This window comes from Carex rostrata, chromosome 5 (genome assembly GCF_964058835.1).
Source record: "Carex rostrata chromosome 5, lpCarRost1.2, whole genome shotgun sequence".
Taxonomy (NCBI): Eukaryota; Viridiplantae; Streptophyta; class Magnoliopsida; order Poales; family Cyperaceae; genus Carex; species Carex rostrata.
The window spans coordinates 1,689,759-1,702,451 of record NC_135922.1 but is presented as its reverse complement, the minus strand read 5'-3'; the positions used below and the strand labels follow the sequence as shown (position 1 = coordinate 1,702,451).

General features: G+C 32.8%; 1 protein-coding gene across 4 annotated transcripts; it reads left to right on the top strand.

Moving 5' to 3' along the window:
- The first annotated feature begins 264 nt into the window (after positions 1-264).
- Positions 265-5,912, top strand: LOC144554594 (Polynucleotidyl transferase, ribonuclease H-like superfamily protein). 4 transcript variants are annotated; one of them, XM_078302902.1, is made up of 13 exons: positions 265-451; positions 823-975; positions 1,220-1,258; positions 1,382-1,699; positions 1,797-2,136; positions 2,332-2,416; positions 2,674-2,761; positions 2,993-3,177; positions 3,387-3,519; positions 3,624-3,760; positions 4,269-4,343; positions 4,556-4,669; positions 5,728-5,912. In XM_078302902.1, exons 1-13 carry the CDS (start codon positions 337-339, stop codon positions 5,767-5,769), a joined length of 1,824 nt encoding a protein of 607 aa, XP_078159028.1. In that variant the 5' UTR covers positions 265-336; the 3' UTR covers positions 5,770-5,912. The 4 variants fall into 4 exon arrangements, with proteins under 4 accessions (XP_078159028.1, XP_078159029.1, XP_078159032.1 ...); XM_078302903.1 differs by lacking the exon at positions 5,728-5,912 and adding an exon at positions 4,749-5,059; XM_078302906.1 differs by lacking the exons at positions 1,220-1,258; positions 5,728-5,912 and adding an exon at positions 4,749-5,059 and having other exon boundaries at positions 266-451.
- The last annotated feature ends 6,781 nt before the right edge of the window (positions 5,913-12,693 follow it).

Below are 12,693 nucleotides of genomic sequence, written 5' to 3'. Positions count from 1 at the left end.
TGAAGCTGTAACTACTCTGTTAATATTTTTGTCCCCAAACAAAGGCGAGAGAGAAAAAGCAAACAGTCAAAGGTAATGCTTTTAACAGAGAGTTTTTATCTTCATACAGCGCACGAACTATAGAATCAAAACACAGCTCTACATATGGTTTAAACGCTGCATAAAGCTAAAACTACTCTGTTAATATTTTTGCCTCCAACAAAGGCGACAAAGAGAAAAAAGAAAAAGCAAACAAAACCCAGTAAAAGTTTTTATAAGTTTATTTGCAATTTTGCATTTGGACCCAAAAGCAAATCTTTCCATTTTCGGAAAAGAAATTACAAAGCTCCCTCTCTCATGTTGCTCCATTTATCATCTTCATATCTCTTTCCATCTTTTCATCTTTCTTTTTTTCCTTTTCACCTCTCTCCTTTTCTTTCTTTGCAGATTCCAAACAAAAAACAAAAACCAAGTAATTTTTCTCTCATTTGGCTTTCAAAATACCCTTTTTGTATTGTCTTCTCGTAGATTTTTTAGTTTCTAAAGGGAAACTTTTTAGCTCTTTCTTTTTGTTGGTTTAATAGTTTCTGTTTATTTTGTACGACATCTAATGAACAGTAAACTGGTATTAAATCAACAACCCATAATTTTTAAATTTACCAGTATGTTCATTATCTGAATAAGTAATTATTAAATCAACAACCCACATCTGTATTTTTGTTAATTTCAACCCATTTCTGTTTATTTTATTACTTATTCAGATAATTGTGTCAGTATGTACCAGTATAATTAAATAGTTAAAATTCATGTATTCTTCTAAAATTTTGAAATTACTTGATACAGGTATGGGTTGTGGGTTGGATGAAACTTCGAATATGACTGAATTTGAGGGGCCTTTTAGTAAAAATCAGTCATTATGTTTGCATTCATTTGCGGATTTGTCTCATGTTTCACCAGCAGCTTTTATGTATCTCCTAAAAGAATGCTACATCTATGGTATTGCTTTTGACCTTCAAATGGTACCAATTCAAAATTTACCCGTTATGACAAAATTGCCCCTGAACTCGGTCAAAAACTAGTCCTGTTTATATCAGTTTAAAGATTACTGAAACTTAAATATTGTAACAATGTAATTTTTTTCACTGAACCAAAACCAGAATACTTCTACCAGTGCCAGGCTATACATATCTTTTTTCTGGTACATGATTTTGTAACTTATTTCTAACCAGACCTGCTATAGGTGAATCAAGAGAAGCAAAGGATAACGTTCCATATTCTGGTACAATACCTGTTTCAGCTGAATATCAGTTAATACTGTGCTACCTGAGTCCAGTACCAATAGTACCAGTACAAGTATGTACAAGTAACAGGACTGTGATCAGGCTATTTTTTTCTGTTACAGGAACTCAGAAAGCCACCCCAAAATTCAGAATACTTCAGCAACAGGTGGCACGGGCCCTCCATAACGGGCCTCAACCGGGTCCATTTACATTTGTTGCAGAATGCATGTACATCATCCCTCTTATGGGTCCCACCTATGCAGAGGGCTTCTCTCACATGCTCCTCTCCTCCCTTCGCCATTTCAAACCCCTGGAATCCACACGTGCCGATTTCTCCAACTCCAAAAGGGTTGCAGCGTGTCTGTTATTCGACATCCTTTCTGGTAATGTGGTTCATGAGGAAAGGATAATTAGGAAGATCATGGAGGCATATGAGTTAGGTATGTTGTATCATTTTTGTACCAGTGCAGTAAAAGTAACACATTTGTGTACCAGTGTAGTAAATAACTCCTAAAATATGTATACTCATGGAAACAGATTTCAATGATGTCTCCTTCGGGGGAGACCCAGAAGACGCCCAAGGGCAAATTGGTAAATTCATCGGTAATTTCATAGAATCGGGTTCGTTCTTGACAGCAGTGACCTTGATAGAGCGGTTCAAGGTGCGGGTTGTGGATGAGTCTCTGTTAGAGAAACTGATAGAGAACTCAGAGTACCAGGCCGCAGAGAAACTCGCTGCTTTCATGGGCCGGCCCACAGTGTGCTCTCTTATAAGGAAGTACCTTGCCTTGAATATGGTGAAGAAGGCTTATGAACTGGTTAAGAGGCATGATTTGAGGGATGAGTTTCCCTTTGTCAGCCGTGCATACAAGGAAAGGTATGCATTTCTAAAATTGAATTAAATTCAATTACAAATATCTGATTCAGTGTGATTTGAATCTAAAATGGTCTGAAAGGTTGTAAAATTGCATAACTGAAGTGAAATTGCAAGTGGTGTTAATTATTGCTTAGTGAACTAATTTTTGAACAATTGAAAAAATTTGTAACTTTGTTATTTCCATTTTTTTTCCAGTGTACTGAAGAAATTTGCTGAGAAAGGATGCTGGGACCTGGCGGAGATGCGTGCTCAACAGGATGATAAGCTTCTAGAATATCTGGTACTCTCTCTCTCTCTCTCTCTCTCTCTCTCTCGTGTCATTATATGCCATTTTTTATTTATTTATTTGTTCTCTTGCTGTAAAAACTGTGAATGGTTTCAGTTTTACTCTCTGGTAATGTAGTGGTATTTCAATGTTTTTCTCCTTTTGGAGTAGTTTTTATTTATTCCAACTGAGCGACTACATATTTTTTTTTCATCCATATTGTTATTTTACACAAATGCTTCAAAGTGAATTGCTGATTAAATTATTTACAGGTATATTTGGCTTTAGAAGCTGGTTACATAGAAAAGGTAGATGAACTATGCGAGCGGTACTCTCTTGAAGGATATGTGAATTCTTTAGGTACATATCTGCAAATTTGTCTATTTAGAATTTTAAGCAATCTTAAATTGTTTTACTCCTGCTGTAGTTAGTGGGATTATTGTGACAGCTGGTTCTTGCCAGTACTGGTGGCCTTATGTACTCAGTTTTTGTTTGAACAAATTCATCAAAAAGAAAAGGAGAATTAGGTAGAAAAACCCAATTTTTGGTTGAATTGTTGATTGATTTCCTTGTACCGAATATATAATGAAGCACCAGAGGAGATAACCCTAGGGGAGGATTTCTTGGATCGGAACAAACTTTCTCTCGAAGAAATTGTGTGGGTTGATGAGATGGAGGGGCTTCTAGAAGCCACAGAATATATCGAGGGGTGCAAAATTGTCGGCATTGATTCTGAGTGGAAACCCAATTATGAGAAGGGAAGCAAACCTAGCAAGGTATTTTGCCATCACTATTTTTTATTACTGTTATTTCTGTTCAACCAAATTGGGTAAATTTGTCAGTTTTTTAAATTAAAAGGGTTAAATATGATATTACCATTTGATGTTTAGTTGCATGATTAGGGTTAAAATGAGGTAATTTGAAGGTGAATCAGATTAAATTTAGTGCACTATGCGGTCTCATTTATGGTTGAAACAACTTTCAGGTGTCAATCATACAAATAGCATCAGAGAAGAGAGCATTTATATTTGATCTAATAAAATTATATGAAGAAGAACCTCTCATGCTAGACTCATGTTTTAGGCGCATCCTATGTTCTTCTCATATTCTCAAGCTCGGTAAATTCTCTCTCTCTCTCTCTCTCGCTCTCGTCCTTCACATTTGTTTGTCTTATGGTTTCATAAGTTAGCTGAGCACATTTTTTTTTTTAATTTTCTTGCAGGTTATAATTTACAATGTGACCTTCACCAACTGTCACATTCATACGGAGATCTGGAGTGTTTCAGATCATACGAAATGCTCCTTGACATTCAAAAACTTTTCAAACAGACCCCTGGAGGCCTTGCTGGCCTCTCCAAGGTAAATGTTTTTTTTTTTTTTACTTTTTGACTTTTGGTTATATAATAATAAGTTAGATGGAGTTGGCTACGGTGCTATGCATAGCATAGAGGGACTCCGTGCAACGGTTGAGTTTTCAAAATTCTAACGGTCGATCCGAACCGTTCAACATGATATCCATATGAATATGTACTTGCAAATCAAATTTTACATTTTTTAGAATTTTTTTACTATTTTTTTTAGATAGGTAGAAAATCACTTGATTTGAATGGTACATAATTTTCAGATCAAGTGATTTTCCACCTATCTAAAAAAATAGTAAAAAAATTCTAAAAAATGTAAAATTTGGTTTGCAAGTACATATTCATATGGAGATCATGTTGAACGGTTCGGATCGACCGTTAGGATTTTCAAAACTCAAATATTGAGCCGTTGCATGGAGGCCCTCTATGCTACACGTAGCATATTAGCATTTTCCCAAGTTAGATTGTTAAAATGGTGTTATAAATTGTTCTACTGCGATAAGCAGAAGGTGCTGGGAGCTGGTTTGAACAAGACACGACGCAACAGCAACTGGGAACAGCGCCCTTTATCTCTCCAACAGGTCTCTCTCTCTCTCTCTCTAAAACATAGACACCAGCTGTATATACCATATCATTGCTAAAATTTTCAATATACACAAATATACATTAGTAAAATAATGTGTGGGACCGGAAAATATTAGTCTGATTTCAACAAGGTTTCCTGGGCCATCTTAGAAATAATTGTGTGCATACATACCCATCATAATTTCAGAATGTATTTTTTTCACTGTAGAAAGAATATGCAGCGCTTGATGCAGCTGTGTTAGTGCATATATTTCATCATGTCAGAGGCCAACCTCATTTCGTCTCCACTGAAGGATGCAAGGTTGAATGGAAATCTCACATTGTAAGTATTTTCAATTTTTAGTTTGGTCCAGACGTAAATAATGCGACCTTGAAATATTATTATTACTACTATTATGTAGGTATCTCGTATGAGTAACACGAAGAATGCAGAATGACATGTCGAATTTAAAGTTGGAACTCAGAATAGAAACAAAAACTCTTTGCTTTATTCTTTTTTTATAGCAATCAAGCTTTGTTTTGCATTGGCAAAGAAAAGACTGTGTATATATTTTCAATGTACATGTTTATAGTATTTACTATTTAGAGTTTAACCTTTGCTTAGGGTTTTCTCTCTCAAAAAAAAAAGATTTTGAGAGTGCTATCAGATTTGTTTAAATTGAAAAAAAAGAATTAAAATAGGAATTTTCAACTTGACAATTTTGCTTTGTTTCTCTGTGTATTTTGCATGTGTGTTTGTGGCTATGCTTCTTTTCTTGTTTTTACTTTTTGGAATTTTTAAATAGCATTTGAGATAAAAAATTCAATTGGATGTCAGGACTCAGGAGGCACATGACAGTATCAGTATTATTACCATAATTTGATGTTTTCTATTGCTGTTGAAATGGGTCTATTAAATGCTACTTTGACTGGTCAAAATGAAAGTCAACTATATCTTGACAATATTGTTTATTTGTTACAGTGACTGGTCATACTGGCATATGCTCAAATCTCCGAAATTTTTATTAATATCCAAAAAAAAAAAATAACAAAATTCCAATTCTACACACGATTTGGACAAAATTCCAAATCTTGCGAATCCGGTAAATAATTTACCGGAAACATGTCCTAGTAAATTATTTACCAGAAATAGGATATTCTAATATTTTTTATTTTAGTTAAGAGTTAATTTCTCATGTACCCTTAAAGAATTTTTCAATTTCTTATTTACTCCTTTACTATTTATTATATTAAATATGTCCTTTTAACTTTTTCTTCTCTTTCTTATTTGTCCATTACACAATAATTTTGAACTTAACCACAGTTAAAAGACAAAAATAACCTTTCAGAACTTGTTATTTAAAAATTTGATGATCTCCTTGTTTTATGTTATGAGCACAGCTCAATTTGAGAAAAGAAAGGAAAAGAGAAGAAGATATATAGGGGTGAGTGAGACCAGAAAATGAGGAGACTTGGGCAGTTCACGATAAGACGCTACCAGCAAATTAATGTGGATCTGCTCAAGAAATCACTGTTGTAGAAGCTCTGATCAAGGTCATAAGAGTAGGAAATGGAGCTCAAGAAGTTTGCTGCATATAACCTTAGTTTTTACTGTTATTCACCAAATTCAATGCATATATGACAAACTATTGATCAGTGTTGTAAAAATGTTCGTTTAGGCTGATTAGTCGTTGGCGGTGACCGTACCGTCATGAATTTTACTGATTAATCGGCTGATTATTTCCGATTATGATCGACTATTTCTGATTAATCTATTAATCGCTTGGCGGGACTCTGTCCGTCTGACGACCGCATACCATTATTTACATCGCTGGTATGGATGTTATATTTGATTTTTCAAATTCTGTGCCTAAACCCCCAGAGTAAACGTACCAGTAATCTCTGTATGCAGCGCTGCTCTTCATAATATATGTTCTGCATGCCTATATTGATTAAACTAAGATTCTTGAATTATCTTAAAAAAATACAAAAAAATAATACATAGCAGGCTAAAATCAGTTTGTGTGCAAAATTTGTGAGAGATCATATCAGCTCCTTCAAGTTAGCAAATTTCAAAATTTTGCAGTGATCTTGATAAAAATGGAGCAGTCAAGCTAAAAAAATAGTAAATTATAAATTTAAAAAAAAAAAAAAAAAGACGTTGATTAAGCTTGACAGCTTGAGTTTAACAAGATGTGCAAAGTTTAACAACATCATATATGATACCAAACAAGAATAAATTAACTGTACATTTTTAATTCTACAATTCAATCCAAATCAAAATGAACATTGAGAAGCTAGTACATCATGTATTGGCCAGAGAATGAGAAAAATGTGTGTAGACAGGGATAATTGGTACGACTTGAGTTTCTATTTTTGTGCTTGCTGCACAGTTGCTTACACACAAGTGGCGAGAACCAGCCTTTGGTTTAGTAATAAAGACAACACCCTTTAATAGATATTAAATAATAATATCTATTTGGGTGGCTTGACCTCCAACCTTTGTTCAAAAAAATTATTCTGAGCATTGTTTCCAATATAAAACCAACATCTCCTCTAAACATTGAATATTTCAAGACTCTGCATCAAACTCAACTAGCGGATGTGACGAAGCGGGTATGAATTTCCAACAAACTCGTGTTTTGGGAGATTCAACAAATTAAAGAGCCAATTCTGGATTTTCTTCATTAGTCTTTTCAGTGCCACTAGACCATTAATTTGAAGACATGAGGTGAGCTATCTTATGACCCAGGTTGCTCATTGGGTACTTTTTACAGTGAAAAATATCCATGGCAACTCTAACAGATTTGTGATGATTTGCAATATCCGTTTCAACAATTGGTGGACAATTTTGGTATTAAACATGTAATTTCATTAGCAAGTACAATCGATCAAGGAGAAAAGAAGATAATTAAATTATAAATAAATGATGGTGATGAATTGATAATGATGATTACATGTATAAAAAAAGAAATAAGTATAGTCCGGGAAACAAATTAATAAAATGGCTTACCAAAACCGAACTATAAAATTAGACATGATTGAGATTGTTGTCAGCTGATGAAACAATTAATCCAATATACTACCTACCAAATCACAAAATTCTTAATCATATAATGTTGTACTATTGTAAAAATCTTATCAGCTGGGAAAGAAATATATATATGTTATTCAACTTTACCCACCACCGAAACATACAAACAACACTGAAAATGAAATATAAAAACAATATACATAGAAATAAAAAAAAGGAAAGAATTAATAATGTTACCGTTAAGAGAGGGCGTCTTGCCACCAATGGACTGGAAGTGCGCTTGAGTATGTCTTTATTTTGAGAATGATTAATCCTTAATTGAGATTATAAAATTTGAGAAAAAGAATTTGATTGTGCTCTAGTTCTTGTTACTAAATATTTAGGGAAATATTTCTTACACAAATTCGTATGTAATTGATATATATTCATTTATGTATAAAGATGATCATTTTATTGTAGTTTGATATATATTCAGTGTTAAAGGAGAAGGACGGTGAGCGAAGGTAAGGGGACTGAGTCTCTTAGCGGATTCTTGATTGTTTGATGGGACATTTTTAAGGGCCCAAAAGAAATCACAAGCCCAATACTAAAGGCCCTACCCAATTCGGGTGCATTACCCTATCAGTAACACAGTAGTATATAAAGCTATGTCGTATTTTACATTTAAATTCAAGGCCCACTACTAATCTCACACCACAACCCACCCTTTTCATACGCACTGCTAATTGGACAGATTTAAATGTAAAATTTGCTCTGCATGAAATATGTTATATTTAATTTGTGAGATATATAGGGAAAGAGTTTTGTTACCGGGATAATTTCATTAATCATAGTGAAATATGTGTCAACTATATATAAAATTAAAAGTGAATTATGTATGAATTACGAGTGAGTCAATGCTATGTATACATTCGAGTTCATATAAATTTCGTACTTATTATGTGAAAATATGGTGCAATTATTTTGTTAAAGATAGGGGTGTTTATCGGTCCGGTTCGGTTGAAACCGAACCAAATTAGGCAAACCGAAGTTATAATTTGGTTTCAAAAAAGAACCAAATCGAACTAAAGTTTTATTTTGGTTTGTTCGGTTCAAACTGAAATATTTTTTTTTATTTAAAGCAATTGATTTATAATAAACCGGAGTATTAATAAATAAACCGAAGTATTTAAAGTAATTGATTAAAAAAATAAACCGGGAAATCGGGGCTGTCCGGACCAAATTCATAATATATAGAAGTTCAGTTGGTTCAGTTATTTCGATTTTGAAATTTCTAGATTAAACCAAACCAAAGTTATAATTTGGTTTTAAAAGGAAAACCAAACTGAATTTGTCACACCCCCGTTCCGGAGGCGCGACGATTATTACCGCGCCTATTTACCATTCAATATACGTAACATAAGGCATGGATATTTTTATGCATTGCCAATAGCATCCATTATTTTTGAAACATCCCAATTGATTTACAACAATTATCTGAGATATTTTATAGTGGATGATGCTAGAGATATATTCTCTGCACCCTGTCAGATACAATAAACCCAAATCCCATACCTTTAGGTGGCCCCGCTGTCAATTATAACCCAGAAGCGCTCTTTATCTTTGTATAATAAACCTGTAACCCACAAGGGGAAACGAGTGAGAAATAATAAATTATTTCTCAGTGCTGATTGCCACTCAGATTATTGGATTCGAAGGAAATCCATATTCAGAATGAAATCACCACACAAGAAACAACAAGTTTATTTCATAATGACGAATGCAAATGCTCAATAACAGTATCCAATTAAATAACAAATATTTCATAATTAAATCAGAACTCTAAGAATCTTATCAGAATAAATAGTTTGGGTCAAAATCTTTTAAACCATAAAGTCAGGTAATGTTTGGAACATAATCTTTAGAACCGTTAAGTCTGATAACGTATGGTTTCTTAACTTTACAATATCTAGTCTGGTAGCACTGAAAGATATCATACATGTATCTGTCGTGTCAGGACTTATACCATTCTAACTATCCCGACACCTGATTAACGAAAACAATACAGAATCAATATCACAATACTGTCATTATCGGAAAGAAAATCAATGATAAGACAGTTACCACAGTTCATTAGTCTTACAATCACAATTCACATTTATTCAATATCCCCTATCCAACTGGTACTGGATTCAGTTGGGGCCGTTCACCATATGCGCATAAGGGTCCTGGAGTAAAGTCTAGTAGCTAGCTAGACTTTACGATATATTAATCCTTTTTCTCCACTATATGGAGGTTCAAGGATTACAGTATTTCATATTCATTCAATTCAGTCACTGTAGTTTCAATCAATCATTTACAATAAGAATCAAGCAATCGATAAACAATATCAACATGACAGTCAACGGACTTACCTGTAATTCAGTTTCAGTTGTATTGGGCTATGCATATGATGCAACAGTTCAATCAATGCAGTCAATCAAATATTCAAAATGCACAGCGAGTTACGATTTAATTCCTAGTTATGAATCTCAGACTAATCCAATAACCTCGCACCTGATATCGTAGGGCAATAGGTGAGATCGCTAGCACTTTGTTCTTCCTGAACACTCTGTACCATCAGTCTCTTTCTCAATTATGCCTATATTATAATATATATATATATATAGATAGGCTAATGTGCATTCGAATGTATATGGTCCGAAGTGCTTACGGTCCAAATTTGAAATTTAAAAATCCAAACGGTCGATCCGAACCGTTCATCTTGTTCTCCATATTAATATGTGCTTGGAGACCAAATTTTACATTTTTCTGAATTTTTTTACTATTTATTAAGTATTTTACAAAATCGTTGATCCAACGGTGGCTGCACAAAACAGTAAAACCGTTGGATCAGCGATTTTCAAACTGGCTTAATAAATAGTAAAAAAATTCAGAAAAATGTAAAATTTGGTCTCCAAGCACATATTAATATGGAGAACAAGATGAACGGTTCGGATCGACCGTTTGGATTTTGAAATTTCAAATTTGGACCGTAAGCACTTCGGACCATATATATTCGAATACACATTAGCCTATCTCTCTCTCTATATATATATATATATATATATATATATATATTCTAATCAATACATATATCAATGAAATATTTCATTCATTTTCATTTCATTTCATTTTTTTTTATACGATGCTATATTAGTTATTCAATTAAACTGCAATCTATAATCATATATATCCAATAATTCAAGATCCAAATCATTTAAATCCTAAGCAATCCAAGTCCAAAATCAAGTTCAATTCGAATTAATTATCAGTTCTGAGATCAAAGCTCTGATTCTATTCTTCTATTTTAATAATTTCTTAAACAACTCAAAAATATGTTTACAAATTTCCTTTATAAAGTTTTCGGTTAGCAATTTATTATATATGTAACTTTGCACTAAGGCTCCACTAAAAGATATTAATTACCAATTCAACCTTATGCTTTACATTTCCTTTATAAATAAGCACATGCTAGGTCAAAATAAAGTGTCCCAGTAATCAGAGTTAACTGATACCGATTGGTATAGTTAGGGGTTTGATTTCTAAAGCCAAAGTCAATATTGAGCTTATATAATAATCTCTCAACATATCAAAACCATATTCAAACACGTACACATCGTGTAAGCAGAGAAGTGCCATATCAAACATAAATCAACATGTCAAAACCATTGATCAGCTAAGAAAGAAATTAAGTGAGAGAGAGAAATACTCAATACTTGCGCTAGATGCACTGAGAGGAAAAGAGCATATCCATCCAATATCTAATTCTTGTGATTAGACGAAAACTCCACTGTTTTTCTTTTCTTTTTCTTCTTCTTTACGGGAGAGAGAGGGACCACTATTTAGGGAATTAAGGTGAGTGCTTCAACTAGCATTGGCCACGTGTAATGGTGCCACCTCAACCTTGTTCTTTCATTTATGTTAACATATTTACATTGTTTACCTCTAACTTCTTCAAAATTGTAAATAAGTCCTAAATTAATATTAATTCTTGATTTTCAAGATCAGAAGTTTATTTAATTATATTGGTCACAACTTAATTAGTTTAATCCTTTTGCTAATTTAAAAAAAATATTTCCCTTATTCTTGGAATATTTCGTATATTTCTGAAAAGAATATACTCAAATTATTTTGTATATTATTTCCAATTACTAATTTCATATTACTGTTGCATAATGTTACAGAATTAAACCAAAAAAATTGAACTATTTGATTCAAACTAATTCAGTTCGGTTCGAAACCGACTAAACTGGACACAATGAACACCCCTAGTTAAAGGTACACGAAAAATTTCATACCTATAAGTGAATGCTATTAGCATCGTTTTTTGTCTTATACCTATAAGTGAATCTATAGCAGAGACACCTATAATTAATCATTATTTCATTAAGAGAGAAGTCAATGATAATTATAATATAATATCGATCAACCAATAAGGAGACTAAGTTTAGGTCTTTTCTTCTATGATGATTGTCAAATCTTCCCAAAAATGTGTAATACCTTTTCACTTATAGCCTTTGAAAAGCAACTTTTTTTTTTTTACCATTTTTGTTGTAGCAAGTAGGAAAATTAAAAATAAATTAGTTTCTTATCATGACTCCTATAATGAATAAGAACTATATATTATTCAAATTTATAGACAAATACGAAAGAGATATATCATATTTAACAATAAAATTTTAGCAATTATAAATAGTTATAATGAAACATATTTATAATTTTAATTTAAGTAAATTCTTAATAACTACGAGGGCTAATGACATATTATTTTTTTATAAAATGAAAGGAAATATATGTGAAACTTGCAATTATAAATATTTATAATTTGAATTAAGTAAATTCTTAATTAGTACGTACGAGAGCTAATGACATAAAATGAAAATGAAAGGAAATATATGTGAAAATTATAATCTTCGTTGCCAACCGCCTTAAAAACCGCCCCTCTTCGCACTGTTATATCTTATTCTATAGAAGAAATAGTTGCAAATTAAAATATTTTCATGGGTTTTTGTAGAAAAAGGTACCTAAAAGGCAGGCGAGAGACGACGGCTGTCGAAAGGCAAAATGAATATCCGTGAATCCTTTTGTTAGAATATTATATTCCTACAATTAAAAGAAAATAACGGACAAATGAAAATTCAACGAGCATAAAATACATTAAATTGCACAAAAACCCGTCAGTCAACAGCGAAGCCCTGATTTGAAAAGTCGTTCTTAGAATATTAAATCTTTGCGTAGGAGCGAATCCAAACGTAAATGAGATTAATTACTTTTCAATATTTCGAAAAAGAGAAGCGGGTCAGCCATGCAAT